This window comes from Peromyscus leucopus, chromosome 15 (genome assembly GCF_004664715.2).
Source record: "Peromyscus leucopus breed LL Stock chromosome 15, UCI_PerLeu_2.1, whole genome shotgun sequence".
Taxonomy (NCBI): domain Eukaryota; kingdom Metazoa; phylum Chordata; class Mammalia; order Rodentia; family Cricetidae; genus Peromyscus; species Peromyscus leucopus.
The window spans coordinates 10,078,387-10,096,373 of NC_051076.1; the positions used below are offsets into that span (position 1 = coordinate 10,078,387).

The 17,987-nt window shown below is 41.7% G+C and overlaps 1 protein-coding gene across 1 annotated transcript in view; it reads right to left on the minus strand.

Annotated features, from left to right (window-relative positions):
- Ush2a (usherin) overlaps window positions 1-17,987 on the minus strand; it is a 688,259-nt gene that overhangs the window by 533,474 nt on the left and 136,798 nt on the right. Inside the window, 2 exon segments of the mRNA XM_028876752.2 lie at window positions 2,411-2,594; window positions 16,645-17,283. Coding sequence (XP_028732585.1) covers window positions 2,411-2,594; window positions 16,645-17,283 — 823 coding nt within the window.

Consider the following 17,987-nt stretch of genomic DNA (forward strand, 5'->3'; position numbering starts at 1 on the left):
ATTAAAGCACCATTTATTTAAAGGGACACACACAAGCCTGTTTATCTCTTTAGTCAAGAGGACGAGGGCATGCCATATACTAGTTTTAAGATCAAACAATTGGTGTACAGGGCACAGACCTAAAGAGGTGACCATATACTCAACAACAGTCAGTGGTAAGTAGTGTCGTGGCTGATGTCAAGGCTTGAGCTGAGTCGGTGGGAAGGCGTGTCGCATAGGAGCAAACAGAAAAACAGAGCCGACAATCTGGAGTCGTCTCTTTCTGTTGACATTTCTTCTGCACAGTGAAGGGCCGGGTAATCTGCAAGGAGGGGACCAGGAGGCTGAAGCTACCATCTGAAGGGACATGAAACCAGGGTGGCAAGAAGCACATGCAAGATGCAAAGCTGTGGGGCCAGCCAGGACAAACCCATCCTCATTCCTGTCAGGCCAGCTCAGCCTTAAGAGGACCAGCCGAGGCCTGACCAATAACCCTGCAGAAGGGAGAGAGCTTGACAGAAGAGTGAAGAGGATTTTTTTCCTGGTGTAGGAGCAGAAGACTGTGAAGATGGGCACAGCTGGTCATCACAGGACTGGGCAGGGATTGCCAGCACAAAAATTCAGTGAAGTCTAAGCACAGGTTGTGGTCATTCTGGGATGACAGAGTTGGTACAATGTCGTCTCTTCATAGCACAGCATTCCTGGAATCAGGACGATTTGAGACATAGAAAGAGTAAGTCAATACTACACACAGAAGAACTTCAGCAGGTGTGGGCATTTCCATAGTTTGGAATATTGTTAGAGATTAAAGGAAAGAAATGGACTCTCTATCCCTGAATTAGCCTTTTCCTCGCTATAACAAATGCTCCAGACAAATTACAGAGAGTCAAGGTTTATTGTGCTCAAGGCTTCGGAGGTTATTTCCCATTGCCTATGGTGCCTATGGTGTCTATGGCAGCATATCAGGCTTCAGTGACACATCACATGACACTCCCTGGCAGGGGAGTGTGAGGCAGGAAACACTCACCTCATGTCTAGGAAATAAAAAATACAAAGAGGAAAGGGCTAGATTCCACCATCTCCCACAAGGACAGCTCCCCATTGGGGATGACTAACTCCTACTGGACCCTAACTGTTAAAAGTCCCACCATGTCACAAAGGCACCGAGGTAGGGTCAAGCCTTTAAAACATGAGTCTTCAGAGCCAAACTACAGCAATACTCCAAGTACTCCACAAATTAAATGTAGAAGAATAAATATGAAAGCAAAGTGGATGTAGGGAAAATGGTTTCTTGTCAAAGAATAATGTGTGGTTTTATCAAGGTTGCTCTTTCTCTGAGTCAGTATAAGAAGAGTCAGCTGATAAGCAGAAATATTCAACTTAATTTGTATAATACTTGCTATGAATCATTTTGCTTTAAATCCATACTTGTCTAGATCTTTTCTCCCATGTCTGCTATACTCTACCTTTCCACTGACCACTAATTTCACTAGATTCAAGGTTTTGAATGGCTTCAGCATCTTCTAACACTGTAGGCTCTATGGTCTTGTTTCCTTCTACTCCTCATCAGTTGATGTTAACATTTCGATCTACCTTCTAACCCAGAGACTCCAACTCAGGTGCTAGCCAGACATTCTGCAGAGTGACAAATGACAGAGTACTCTTCTGGAAGCAGGCTTGAGCCCTGGAATAAGCTGATGGGGAGGGTGCAATGGGTGTAAATAGAGAGAGAAAAAGAGAGCAGGATTTGACTCCACCAAAAGCAGCCTTGAATTTAAGAATATTCAATGGCAAAGATTACGATAGACTGAAAGAAATAGTGTTTTTCTCTTAAGAAAAAACGTTGAGGCAGGGGAGGTAGTCCAAGTGATTAAATACTTGCTGTGCAGACATTAGGATTTGAGTTTGAGACTCAGAAACCCCACACAAAAGACAGGCATGGTGGCACACAGTTATAGTCCCAGGTAGGTCCCTAGTGCAGCTGAGACTAATAGGCAAGTTCCAAGCCTGTTGAAGAACCTTTATTATAAAGGTCAGCTCCTTAGAGTAATACCTAAGGTTGACCTCCAGCTTTCATCTGCAGAAACACACACACACAGACACACACAGACACACTCACTCACTCACTCACTCACTCACTCACTCACTCACTCAGATATTCATGCAGTTGAAACAAATAAGATACTAGATATTTCTTGATCACTGAAGAGAGTTTTTGGCGATTCTGGAAGAGTATCAAGGGAGTTCAGAAGGACAGAATAGAGTGATAACCATTATGTTTAGTAGGCAAGATACCAAGGAATCAAAAATATACCTACCAAAAGAATATTTTTATAGAAGGTTTTGTTTGAAAATTGCTAAAGTTCTTGTTGATAAGGAAAACTAACGGTAAAAAATTGACATTTTGTTATCCATGCATATGAAGATTTACCTTCCAGTCTCAGGATCAAATCCAAAGTGACGGTCTTGACACTGGCAGCATCTCCTCCCAGTGGTCGAGGGGTCACGGCAAGTGCAGTGCCCAGTGATGCTGTTACAGACACGGCTCACTGCTCCAACTGTGTGGCATAAGCATGGTAGACAGCCAGCGGCATGGCCAGGAGAAATGTAGAAGCCTAGACATAAGAAAGAAATTTCATTTTCACTTTTGGTTCAGTCTTCTCTAAAAAGGATAGTGTTTTGATAGCACTCAGAACCCAAAGACTCCTATGGGATCCCTGGGTCTTACGATACCAGTAGTTAGAGCTCTTCTTAATGAGTATATTAATTACAACTAAAAACAAGCAGTCATCTGCATGAAAATTTAGTGCAGAAGGTGGGGGGGGGTGTTGCTGCTCAGCAGTTAAGAATGCTCACTGCTCTTATACAAGGCCTGGGTTCGTATGCCATTCACAACTATCTCAAACTCCAGGTCCAGCAGATCTGAGACCCTCTTCTAGCCCTTCTGGGCACTAGACACCTATATGATTTACATACATACATGCAGACAAAACATTCATTTACATTTAAAATTAATTAATTCACGATAAAAATAATTTAAACTGATTTGAAGAACTTTCAACTAAAAACTGGTGGCACTCCTCTACTCAGGTCCAAATCGTTACCAAGTAGGCCATGGTGTATCCTATGTACCAGAGAGACATTTGCTAAGAAAGCCAGATAAAATGCAAGATTCCCAGTTAAAATTTAATTTAACAATGATTTCATAGCAAAATGTGCACTGTTTACTCCTACTAAATGGGTTTTGTTTGAAATTCAAACATAATTGATCATGAGTATTGTTAAAGTTCTCAACCCTTAAACTGTCTACCTCACACGTGATCTACACTTGGTTAATCACGAAGACCTACCTCCAGTGTCTCCCAAGGACTTCAAATCTTCCGCTGTCCCCTCACACCTCCCTATGAAGGCTGCCCTGGCTTTTGTACAGCACATACCATGAGCCAGTGTTCTAGAGGGGTACTCACACACATTCGCTCACTTAGATGTTTCTGTATCCTTTATGTAGATTAGAAAGCGAACTTAGGAGGTTGACCGACTCCCCTCAAAGGCTGAACTACTGAGTAACACAAGCCAGCTTCAGACACAGCCTGCCCAACTCCAGGAGCCACTTTATCCACTGTCCAGCCCTGACCCACAGTACAGCCTGAACGACCTTCCTCAAAGGAGACTTTTTAATGTCTCTTTCCTCTATTTCAAACTAGTTTATGGCTTATTTCCTTCAAGAAAAATATCAAAACCTAAGAAAACTGCTACCATGGCTTCCTACCCTGTAGTCAAGTCCTGACTACGTCTCTAGTGTCGTCTTCCAACAGGAGCAGTGCAGACTCACTTTTTTTCTCCTCTCAACCCTTGACAGCCTTTCTGCGAGGGGGCTGCTCTGTCCATGGCAACGGTTTCCACCTACCTCCTCTGCTTACTTCATTTCTCTATAAGCCAGGTCTCCTCGATGCCATGAAGAAATTTCTTTAGGCCAATTCAGGCATGCCTCTGACAGCTTCACTGCATCCTGCTGATCCCCACCAGTGCCCAGATACACATAATTAATCTAATTTTCATCAGACTTGTCACCTTCATCACGGCCAGAACATCATCTGCATAAATCACTAATCCCTCTCGTACCCATAGTAGGCCTTCACTAAACACTGGTGAGGATGTAAAAATGGGCAGGCAGATTCAGTGAGTTCCACAAGTACTACACTCACGAAATATGCACACACACACACACACACACACACACACACACACACACACACACACATGCTCAGTTTAAAGATTTTAGTTTTATTCCACAACCCACATCATTTTCTTATGTCAAAAAAAAAAAAGTGGAACTCACAATCACATTGGAGTTCTTTAAAACCTTCTGGACCCAGAAGATGGATGACAACAATGAGCAGAAAGGCTTTAGACATTTGAGTGGTGGAGCAGACATGGGAACATAGAGATCCTTGGTGTAGTATGATGTACATACATGTGTATGCACATACCTACTGAGATACACACACACACACACATACAAAATGCCACCGGGAATTTAACTGTGGCAACAGGGAGCAGGATCACAGGAAACCATCTGTTGAGTAAAGTCATGGACGATGGAACTTGTGGAAATGTTCTGATCATTAAGTTCTGAGATATATTAGTCTTAGTGAAGAGGATAAGCTGAAAGACAAAACAAGCACATCCCATGTTGTCTATTCTATTGGGAAAAGCAGAGATAACAGGTCAAGTGTCACACACACTTGAGGGTCTAGGTAAGAAGAAACCATCATCCTGAGGCCACAAAATTAGTCTGTTTTCCTTGTTCTGGGTCCTAGCTGTGCTCTTAGCCCCAAAAGCAGCAAAAAAATAAATAAATAAATAAATAAATAAATAAATAAATAAATAAATAAATAAATAAATAAAAAGTGTCCAGCAAGAGTGAAAGGAAAAAATTGAAAGATCTACAAGAGCCAGACAGATGGCACAGACATCATTTTCACATTAATTTATATCCAGATCACATGATTTAATCTCTCTATATTTGTCCTTATATCCATTTGCAGGGATAGGTTGTAGCCACATCAGCTAATACCTGTTTGGGCACCTGGTTCATCATACTGTCCAAGTCACAAATCCCAAAGGCTTGTCTTTGGTAGCTGAGGAAGGAAGGTCCCTGGCTCCTTAAATTCATGAGGATGATATCATGAAGGTACTAACAGCTCTTCAATTTGGATAAATTACCCATTAACATAGATACTTAGCATTAATTTGGACTTACTGCAATAGCTTCCAGTTACAGAGAATTCTCGACCAATTAAGGATCATTTTTGCAAGAAGAAATGATTTCTTAGCTAAGTCCGGGTATACAAATGGGGGTGCACTTTGGTACAAATGATCGGGTACTTCAAATCTTGGAGAGTAAGGAACTGCATAGAAAAATATTCGGAATATAAGCAGAGGACAATCACCACCAAGGGAAGTACAAAAAAGTACATGGCACCAGAGGAAGCTCGGTGTGGGGGCTTCCAGGAAGCAGCCACCACGATGGACTTTGCTGTGAAGTGAGCGTGCCTGCTCGCAGGAGCTTGATTATAAAGGTTACTCCCACCAGGGCTTTAGTAGTCCTATTTTTAAGCAGTTCAATTAGGATGACGCAGGGAACTTCCTGCTCACAGACTGCTTGTCACCTCACCTGAATGTGCCTAATTCTAGACCATTACCTCTCCTTTGATGGCTCCCAACTATAGAAAACAACGTTTCCCTTTCCCTTCTGCTTAAACTTCCACTCCTGAGTGTGGCTTAATGATAACTAACCTTAATTTCTTCTTCGACTCAATACATCTCTGACCTCACTCCATTAGCTCAGCTTCATGGTCCACATCTTTACATCTGTATCATTATAACTGATATTTCTGAGGCTGTTTTCCCTTACAAATGTCTTTATACTGCCTTTTTAAACACAGCCATCAGGCCAGTGTTCTATCTTTATTTTATGTGGCGCCGAGAGTTCGCAGGCACAAACCAGCTGGTAAAGCATATCATTTCCCTCCCCTCTTAGTTCAGCCATCTCTCGGTCCTGAGCCATGCAAACCTCAGAGAGAAGACAATGTGTCTTCCAGTTCAAGGAAAGCGGACCTCATATCAAAACAGCGCTGTACCTGAAAGGGCCTCATGGAGCCCACAGAGCTCTGCATTATTAGCAAGACTGTGGGTATCATCTCCTGTTGTGGCTATTTGCACAGCACGGCACCTGTCCTGAGCATAAACGAGAGCCCATTTCCTAGCAATATCCCTCCTGGGGACCATGAACAACTAGGCTCTGCTAAGGTCCTGAAATGGGAGAAAGAAAACAAACTTAACCTTTGGGCCATGTTCAGAAAAGGAGGGCAGCGCTTGGCTCAGCACTCATTACAGGCCATTAGGAGATGGTACTCTGTGCCTTAAACTGAGGACACAATGATGCTCATGGAAGGAATCTGTGTCGGGAAGGGCTCAATAATCAGGGTGTCTGAATGCAGTGCGGATGGAGGGGATTTTCAAATCAAGATACTAATGCTTCTCTTCGTTTTGATGTTGTTAATAAAAATAATGCTAACAGCATTTTCCATACTTTTGACCCAGTGTTCATGGGAGTACAAATGTGCCACCACTTATCTCAGTGCTATTTGAGGCAATCAGTGCTCTTATTAAATTAGATATGCTGCAAGTGTTCAACATTTACTTCCTCTTTTGGCAACTGTTTATTCCTCTGCTACGTTCCAAGCTGTTATAGACTCTTAAAACCCAGCTCAGATTTCCTCTATTAAATTCTCCATGTCACTATCCTTCAAGAATCCACCGGTCTCTTCTACACTACATGTTCCTTGTCCTTACACAAACCAGATTCCCCTAGCTGAAGAACCAGGGCTTTGTGTATTTGTGGTTTGTGTCTTAAAGGAGCTCAGGGCCTGGTATATAGCACCATATTAAATAGATGAGCCAACAGCAATGACATGGGTGGACAGCTCAGTGGACAGAGGGAAGGCCGGGTTGATGGTTAGATCAATCTCTGTGGTCCCTTAAAGCATGAAATGATTTCTTTCCCATCTGTGAGACAAAAGAGTGGCTTGTTGGAATGGTCCATCCTATCAGGGAATGTAGAAAGGGGTGTGTAAGAATCAGCATAATGATTGGAAAACGTAACTTTCCACAAATCATCTGATGGGTCAAACTAGAGATGGAAAATGTCAGCCCTCTTGCTTTTAGAACAAAGAGCATGGTAGAAGCCGGTGCCCCTAAGCTTTCCACTGGACTCTTTTCTTTTACACAAGCTCACCTTTCTCACCTGTGTGAGCACCTGGTCAGTCTCTTAGAAGCTTGCTTGCTCTTTATCACCCCCCTTCCCTGCTTTTAAAGACAGCATCTCACTATGTAGCCCCAGCTGGCCTGATACTCACTGTGTAGATCAGGCTAGTCTGGAACTCACAGAAAACTGTCTGTCTCTGCCTTCCCAGTGCTGGGATGAAAGGTATCCACCATCATGTCTAGTCACAGCACATTTTCTAAGCATCAAATACAAAATCAATAAAAAAATACAAATACTGAAATATCTGATAAAATTCAGGAGATTATGATTACACACACACACACACACACACACACACACACACACACACACACACAATGTCATAACCCAAGACAAACTTTTATATTCTGTTCTTATTCTACTACTTGTGCGATTTATCAAATGCACACTTCCAAGTGTCTTTCCTGTGCCACAGAGACAATCTATGCATTCTTCCAACTTAGTTTATGCAGATAATCCCATTTCTAGAGCCTGCTGTTCAGCTCTGCGTCATCTACTCACTGGGGCAGCCCAGGAGTGTGTAACTTTCTTTTCCATGCCTATTACTTGAATTTTCCACAACCAATGAGATATCCCAGGGCCTAAAGTAACAAGCCAGAATCACATGTTGAGGAGAAGTTAAAGATGAGAGAAGCTTATAGATATTTGCAACTATATGTATTTTAAAGCAGCCTCAAGTGGTTCTTTAATGAATATTTAAGACAATTTTTAAAAAATGTTCCATGGTTTGAGGGCACGCATTCTGGCATCAGATTCTCAGAACGTGTAAATGCCTCCTCTATTGTTAAATTCCACTCTCTTTGCCTAACCGGAGGGGAGAGAACGAATCCCCCATCATAGAAATAGTGTGCATATTCCACAGACTTTACGGTAAAGCTCCAAGGCAGAGCTGGGTACTCAGTAAATACTCAGCAGTTATTCTGCACTATCATTATTGAAACTGTTATTATAAAGTTTTCACAGAAAGGAGACTTTTCTTTCTAAATTGAAGTTGAAATAATGATTCCCCTCTACCCTCCTCCCACACATTCCAAAGAGTATATAGTTCAGATTCTCCAAGGTAAGATTGTTTTCTGTCAATCTGTCACGGAAGAGATGCCTATCCTGAGACTAAATTCTTGCAGGGAAAAATGCATTAACTTTAAATGGTTTTGTTGTTGTTGTTGCTTTTGTTTGTGTTCATGAAGATCTGAGCATGATCGGATCTCAACACCTACTGATACTCTAACATTGACTAGAACATCAGCCATCGGATTCCAGTTCCATAGCAGGGTCTTCATAATATTCTGGTTTATGAGCCCATCACTTAGCTAGGAGGATATGCTTCCTAATGAAACAAGATACTTTGTTTTACTCTCTAATAGTCTATGTGACTTACAAAGTAAGAGGCAAAAGTAAGCACTGGAGAAAGCATGAAGCATTGTTCTATTAGGACTGAACATGTCACAAGAAGCCGTTTCCTTTATAAATTAGGCTTTATTGTATTTCAAAGCTGCAGCGCCCTCAATAAACCCTCTCTGCCTCTGGTTCTCAAGGACAAGGGAGGGTCACTAGCCCAGGATGGCTTGACATCCTCCCCTGCCTCTCTCGGTCTGGCCTCTGATTAAGCACAGCTGCTGAATGGTACGAGGTCATCCAGAGCTGGAGAAAAAAAAAACAGGAAACATATTTAGTGCTGTATTTATTAGTGTGGGTATGTGTACGTTCATCTTTATACACACACTACAAATAATTTTAAATTAAAGCATTTTAAAAATACTTAATGGAGGTTAAGCAGCATTTTTAACCTCTGCTCAAGTTATTGAATGGCGTATTAAAACCAATGTGGCTCTAACGTGCCTTCCAGTGCACATCGCTATGTTAACAAATTGCCTATAAATTTCAGCTGAATTAAGCCCATTCCTTGTACGTTCGTACTAAGGTTAGGTTAATAATACATGAGATTTCATTACACAAACCTTCCTCAATGATGCTTTTTAAGAAAGTGGGGCAGGAATCTACGTGGAGCCCTCTAGCATGGGCCAATTTATATTTATAGTCACGGAAGAGAAACAGGCAAGGTCTTTAGGCTTGCGAGCATCTGTCCTCCTGGCTGTGCTTCTCTCTGTGTCCTGTTGCTAGCATGCACCCACGTGCACCCATGCCCTATGGTATAGGATCTTGGACTCACGGCTGTCCAGAAGAAAGGAGCAGTGCCCGGAGACAGCTGCTGGTGAACATGTCTACTTCACAGGAGGGCTTGTGTTCTCCAAGCAAGCTTCATTGTAAGAAACAGAACCCCCAAACACAAAGATCAAGGTGGAAATTCTGGAGTCAGAGGATGACAAAACTTACAATCACCCCACTTATGCTTTGCTCCATTTTCATGGTATGCACTTATGAATACTGAATCTTGTTTTGTTTCAAAAAATGCACATTATTTGAGCTAGCATTCCTCCTTGCAGATAGGAAAATGATCATCTTGAAGTATAAGGACATTTCCACAGGCCTTTGCTGTTCCCATGCCTAAAAATAAGCAAAGGCAACTGAGATATTTTTACACATAATTACTCATTCAATAAATATTTATGGATCACCATTTATGGAGGTTCTGTACCATATGCCTGAGTGAAAGCGGTGAGCAATAATGCAGAGTCCCAGGGAGGTTACTTGATTGGAGAGACACAATACAGTCAGAGAACCTCCGGATATTGTAGGCCATGCAGCCATGCAGCCATGCAGGCCATGCAGCCATGAAGTCCACTGATTTCATGCTTCACTATGCTGGAAAGTCAGTGGAGAGTGGGTTGACAAGATTTGGTTGACTTTTGGGGAGCACTTGTCTCTAGGATGGGATAGCCATAAGTCTTTGAAGAAGGATAAAACAGAGAAGGGGAGAGTTTGGGATTTCACTTGGATAGTACAGGAAAAAGTAGCTTAGACTACAGAGGAGTAAGCGGGAGTGTTCAGAAGTGGTCAAAATCTAGATACACTAAAGCCCTCAGGACTGATTGTGATGGATGATCCAGGAGCTCTGGGAGAAAGAGGAGTCAAGCCTGATTATAATGATTTGACATGACAAGATTACAACCCAGAAAATGCAGGGCAGCACTGCCAGTTAAACATAGTAGATTGAGCAATCTTTCCTTTCCCAAAATCCCCCAAATGAGAATAGTTTTCTAAAAGGGAATAGCAGTCAATAACAGACATCTGGGAGGAGAAAAACAAGGACTGTCAGGAGAAAGTCCGCAATAAGCATATTGATCAAGCTTGTATAACCCAGAAAGAAAAGTATGGACTTCAAGTCTTCAAAAATCTCTCTAGTCAGATATGGGGTGTAGTTTAATCCCTCCCCCAATGAGGAGGTTGTTGTTCTGACATTTTAGGAGAAGGCAGGAAGGGTTAGCTGCAGAAGTTAAACCTGAGAAAGAAGACTCGTCAGAGCAGGTGTGGCATGCTACATCCCACAGGGAGATCGGAGAAAGGCAGTCTGTGACAGATAATTTTATGTCTCAACGTGGCCAGGCTTGGAGGGCAGTTATCTGGTCAGATACCAGTACATATATATTGCAGTAAATCTATTAGGTAGATTTCCATGGAACAAAAGAATACTCATCCACAGACAAAAAAATATGGTTCACTGAGCATCCAGAATTATTAAATAAAGAGGACACCAGCCTGAAAATTTCCAAAACCAGACACACAGAAATGATAGAAACTTCTAGAAAGATAGGGAAGACAAAAATATGGCAGGACAGCCAAGACAATGGGTTAGCATTTAGTCATCTGCACTGGCCTGCCCTTAGGTCCTGACAGGATATGCCTCAGCTGCAGCCACTAAGAGCACCCCATCCCCATGCACATTCACTACGTTTCCTTATAAAATACAGGCCTTGTACACCTCCTGTCTCTTTCTTTTCCCCTTCCTTTGCCCTCATCCCCAGGGACCGGTCTCTGCCCCTTCTCGGCCCCTCCCCTCAATAAATCTCCCAAGTGGACCCTGTTGTATAGTGTGACTCCTTCCCACCATTTTAAAAATACAAAAAATAGTATGTTATTTTTATGAAAATCATTTGAAGTACTAATAAAATTTCATATATCTCTCTTTAGTTGGGCATTTTCAAGCAATAAAGACCATCCCAGGAATGGAAAATACAATTACTCCTCTCTGTATTCTTTCCGATGCTGCTGAAGCATGTGTTCTACTATTTATAGAAATAAACCAAGACAAGCAAAGACAGAGACATATGAAAACCAGGGCCCAGCACAGGCAGCTGCAAAGGTGAGCTGTGGACTCCAGCTGTGGGAAAGGACTGGAGATTCTGCCTAAATCAGAACAGAAAGTCCAAGAACCTGAAATCCTGCAAACTGGAATCTCCAGGGAAAAACAGAGTGTGTGGTCAATCTTTGGAATTAAAAAAAAAAATGGACCAATGTCTTGAATCACAGAGTCTGTTTCATAAAAATGCCTAAGCAATTTTCTAGAAGATAATACAAAGGCAAATTTTTTTTTCAAGAAAAGAAGTGTAATGTGTACATGGCTAGTTCAAAAGTAGATCTAAAGGATCCACAATAGTCAGCTCTAAATATAAACAGGGCCAGAAAAAGAAATGCTTAGGACCCATATGAGGAACTAAGTCCTCGTGGGCTGATCAAAGAGAATTTCTAAACTCAAAAAAGCCAAGACTGAGGAAATGATTCAGAGGTAAAGACACTGCCAAGCCTGATAACCTGAATCCATCACCAGGACTCTCGTACAGGGGAGGATTGACTTCCAATAGTTGTCCTCTGACTTACAGACATACATGACATGCATGCACACACACACACATACACACACACACACACACACACACACACACACAAATATAATTAAAATAGAATATCAAGGTAGAACAATAGATGGACAATATTAAAAATGAATTTTAAAATATTAGGAAAGGACTAAAAGCTACAGCTAGTTGAGTGTGGTGGAGCTCAGCAGAGGACTTTGGGGAGGACTTCAGTTTTAAATCACAAGACTTTATGTTTTATTTGGTCTGTAAAATTATGCCTGTGAAGACCTTGATAAACATAAAATTAAATTCAAAAAGGAACATACTAGAAAATTACTCTCCATCTTTTTCTTACCCAAACCTGACCCTGGTCTCTTTTCTCCTTCCAGGCATGCTTGCTTGGTGTTTAACTGATATTGGTTGCTTAACTTTTAAGAGACTAACTCCTTTTTGCTCTTTACCTAGATAGAGATGTCACAAAACTCCTTCCCAAAGGGTAGGGACATTGCCATCCCCTTTAAAGGAGAATAGGTGGCAGGCATCATAACTACAATGGAAACATAATGATCATAACAAAAGCATTTTTATATTTGGCTTACTCTGTGCCTATTTCACTTCTTAGAGTGTCAGTGTCTTTGGGACAAGGGTCAACTCACTCAACTCATATAAGCACAAAGACAGTCCAAGGCTCTACACAGTGAAGATGCTTGGGCAGGAGTCTCCTTAGTTGGAGAGCCTGAGAAATAATCAGGAGCTATATAATAACAAGAGCAGCTGACTGGGCTGTTCTTGGGATCAGGCACTTGTAATCTCAAACAAGGAAAACTGGAAACAGAAAAAGGAAAAAAAACTAAGAGAAAATGCCAAACTCTGCTGTTTCACCCACAAGGTGGATTTTGGTTCCACTGCGATCACCCATCAGTGAGTTTTACATGCACAGTACAAACATGCCTACCCACTTTACCATTCTGAGACATTTAAACATTCAGAGCAGAGGGTGACACTGAGAAGAGTGGGAAACATGCGTGTTCTCCTTGGCAACTACTGTGGCCTCTTGACCATGGTACTAGAGAATGTGGCAGCACAAAAGTTCTGCAGATCGTTGTCCAATGGCCGTTATGGCACAGAAGTTCTGCATATCATTGTTGCCAGGTAGACACTATGGATGCATTTGTAACTTTGTCTCCTACCACTCCCCCCATCCACTGACACCCAATGAAAGCTCTGCTCGGTGGCACAAATACAATATTCTTTGATTAGTCTAAGATATTTACAGTATTCACATTAAAAATCTCAGTAGAGGAAGGATTTATCAGCATAAGCAATTTGGTGTTTGAGGAGTATTACAGTTCCAATCAGGTTTTATAATCACAGGCTGGTATCTCCAGAGGATCACTGATGTCGAGACCTTGTTCTAGGAAGTGAGATAGACATGAGCCTATAGAAAGTGTGTTATACCAAAGGAATGTTCCATCTTCTTACTGACTCTAATTCTATAGATCCATACAACTTTCAGAAAAATAACTAATGTAACTAAAGTACTTGGAGTGAGATATGCATCATGATCTCTTGAACATGAACTTCTCTCCAGACTTAAATAATAAACAACATATAAAATAAATGTTAGCACATTTTCAATAATGCATTGTGATTATATATTTATAGAGGTTTGAATTAAGTTACCTTTTAAAACACTGATATTTAATGTTTAGAAAATATTTCTTGTTCACTAAATGAGTGATGGGGAGTTAGGTAGTCTTTTAAATGGGAAATTGTATTGGAAGAAACCAACCAACCCTACACATGTTGAATACACAATTCTGTTCCAATCTAATTCTAAGAGAAAGAAAGTGATACTTGGTAATTAGCAGTCTGGGCAATAGCAAAAGTATCCTATACTGGTTGGCAATGGAAGTAAAGAGAAGAATGAACCAAACCAAAGAATGAACCAAAAAGTATTCCGACAAACAGAAATTGGGAGCTGGAGAAATGCTGTGTGAAGATCTGAGATCAGTGCACAAGAAGCCAAGTTAAAAAACCATGTGTGATAGCATGCATCTGTACTTTCAGCATTAGGGACATGGAGACAGGAATATCTTTGGGACTCTCTGGCCAGCCAGCTCTCTCTCTCTCTCTCTCTCTCTCTCTCTCTCTCTCTCTCTCTCTCTCTCTCTCTCTCTCTCACACACACACACACACACACACACACACACACACACTGCACAACCAAAACCAGAATTGGCTGGGTTCTCTGAAAAGGGTGTGTGGGTAGGAAAGCATCAGAAAACTACAGCTGAATGACTAGAATCAGTGCACAGAGTAAAGCTGTGGGTTAACCCAGAACGCACTCCAGTGATGAGCACAGAGCAGATTCCTATTGCTATATGTAACTACAGCAGTGCTTTGAGAGCATCACATGGCAGAGAAAGAAAGAAGGCAAAAAGCAAAATGGGAGACAAGAGTGAAGAATGAAATGATGGGGCACCCTGCTGAGCACCACGAAGAAACTCAAGACTATAGATGTTCTAACCAAGGACCTAAATGATGCAGGTATCCACAGTGCATAGGGAAAGAATGGCCTATTCTTTCATTTGTTTAGCTTTTGCTTACATGTCTCTATGTCTATTTTGACATAACACGTAGAACACTCAGAAATTATAGCCAGGGTTATTAAGAATGTCAAAATACCTAGATGATGCATCAGACCTTAACAAAAAGGAGGAGGTTTTATTTCAGAGTTTAATCCAAAATTAGAAAAGTTGTTTGAAATAGGTGGCACTCAGAATATGTATAATTCATTCTGAATGAAACATTCAATTGTAACCAAAGGTAATTGTCAAAATATACAGCATCAGACCTGTTAGATTCCCCTTCATCATTGAGAAAGGATGCAGAACGTGTGTATTCACCGTGCAGGAGATGGTACTCAGAAAAAGAGACAACTTTTTAAAGCAAACTATTTGTAAAAGAAAGAACACAAAATCACTTTGGGTTAGCCAAACCTCAACAGACAGCACGTTTGAGAGGTTGCTCAGGGGTAAAAGACACAGAAGCAGTAATTGCGTTCAGCCTGTTGGCCCGGCTTTCCACAACCTCACTTCCCAGGACACTCACACCTTGCACCAAGCTAAAGCAGATCCCTGCACACATCGCTCATGTTCTGTGTCCTGACATCTCTGGCCATCTGAATTAGCTCAGGGGCAGATGTCCTGTCAAAATGAAGCAAATTAGACTCCCCCAACTTGAAACTATAAAAGATGGCTTGTAAGTCCATCTGTATAATTGAGCACAGATCATAAGCAACTTCAGGAACACATGTGGCATAATATCCATGGAAGGAGACAAGGGGAGCAGGGAGAAGAAAGGAGAATAAGAATATTTCAATTTTTTGGGGGGGAGAGAGATTTCCTTTTATTCAGTTTTACTGCAGCATATTTCTTAAAGTGGCATTTTCTAGGTTTACTTATATATGTCAATGAGTTTTGACAAATGTGGCCATTAAATTGTACCAGCTGATCTGAAGCTCTTTTGGTGTCCCTTTCCAGTCTGTCCCCTTCCACAAGGCCCAGTTCCTGAGAACAATTTTGTGTTTTCCTGACTTTCATATACATGGGATCCCAAATTAATTAAGCAGCTTTTTTAATCTTGCTTCTCTCCCATAGCCCCCCCTTTTTTTTCAGAAAGCCACACAAGAGCAGGAAATTATATTGCATCATATGCATCCCCTTTCTTCCCCCTCTCATGTCCTCCCCTACCCCTCTTGAATTAATGATCTCTCTTTGCTGGGCAGACAAGATGTCCCCAGTGGTGCTACGGTGGCACTTACATATTGGGGGTAACCAACAGCTATCTCCCCAGACTCAAGGCCAGCTTAGTAGGAGGGAACTCAACAAGCTACTGTAAACCTAGCCAAGGACCCATGATTAGAATGTCATAGACCCTAGAGAAGAACGAACGCCTGTCATTTTCCTAAATCAACATAGCTTCCAGCTGTACTGCAACTACTCATACTTAAAAGTGATCAATTTATTATAAAGTATTACTTCAATGAAAATTAGAAAAAGGCAAAGATCTTTACTCTCATCAGAAAACAATTGGAAAGATAGGTTTCTATACAGTGAGTACAGGAATTACCTATTTTATTATATAATGATGTTTAAAAATAATTCTAGATGTGTCCTTACACATCAGAGTACATATCCCTTTCCTGCTAAATATTTTATCAGCCAACTTCCTCTAGAAATTTGGTCCATCATCTAGATATTTGATATTGTACAGATAATTAGGTCAAATTCCCTTTCTTTAGGAAAAAATATCCCTTTTCTCAATTGTTTATCTTTCAATTGTTTAAAAATGCACCCACATCAAGCTAAGAAATTATAACATGCCTCTCTCTGGAACTAGGTCTCCTTCCCTCACAAATAGCAACTGCACAGACAAGACCATCCCAAGCAGGTCAAGCAGCTCTGCTTGGATGACATGAATGCCACGATGCTGCTGGAGGTACACTCTTTAGAAGCTGCAATCAGAAACAAAGGGGTCACCCGTAGTCACTGCACTGAAAAGGGGTAAGTCTCCTACCTGGCTGACACCGCTCACATCTTCTTCCTTGCCGATGAGGCAGACATAGGCACTGGCCACTGACAGGGTCACAAATGCTTCCAGGTAATGTCCCCGAGGAGTCGCACTCACACACCTGGCACCCTTGAAGATTGTCCATGGTCAAATTGAACCTGTGAGGCTCACACTGGTCGCAGCGCAGACCTGTTACTCCTGATTTGCAAAGACACTGCCCACTTGATTTGTCACACAACAGAGAGCCACTGACTGTCCCGGACTTCTCGCAGTTGCAAGGCAAACAGAGGAAGGAATTCTGCTGCAAGCTGAAGTACCCCTCCAGACACTGATCGCACTGTCTCCCTCCAACATTGGACTTACAGACACACTGCCCTGTCTCCGCGTCACACGTGGTCCCAGCCTGGGAGCCAGCCATACTACAGTCACAGGCCTTGCAAGCACTGCCGGCCAACCCGTAGAAGTTTTCTCTGCAAGTGTCACAAGTAAGTCCTTTGGCTTCTCTCTTGCACTCACACTGCCCAGAAAGTGAATTGCAGAGTTGGTTCACTGAGCCATGGAGGTTACACTGGCAGGGCTCACATCCATCATCATTAAAACTCTGGAGAAATTTAAATCCAAAATTGCAGCGATTGCATCTAAGCCCTGCAAACAAAACACATTTGAAGGGTGAGAGTTAGGATAACCCCGGGGAAAATGGCTGAAGTTTAACATTTAGCAGAGATCCCAAACATAGAGAGTGCCACTCTGGGACAGTCATTTACGAAACACACTATGACAATACTAAGTTAGCCCTCACATGTGGCTTGCAAGCAGTGTGCTTTGAGGAATATCATTGCTAATCAATGCAACATAAAACGCAGAAGGTACACATTATTTCTGTTGCAAGCATGGGGACTCTTTCCTACTTCCATAAATATCAAAACTACTTTAGTAAAATAGGCTTTGGAGTATAAACATGCACATGGCACCTGAGTTACTTTTCAAAGACTCACAGTTGCCTGAAGGGAGCTAGTAAGATTTTTCTAGGAGGGTAAGCAAAGTATGAAACACCAGCTAGACAGAAAAAAACAGGTTCTGTAATTCAGTTCTCTATCACCGTGGCCGGAGTTACAGTGGCAAACTGTATTAAAGCGTATGTGTAAAAGCTGGTAAGAGAATCAAGCTTAATATTTTCACTACAAATAACCTCAAACAATCCTCTCACAAATTGTCCACATACCAAAACTCCATGGTGTACTGAATGCACACTGAATGTATTCCATGTATACTGAGTTTTTATTTGTTACTATACCTTTAAAACCTGGGGGAGAAGAAAAAGTAAACCTTTGTCTGATAACTGTCTTTGT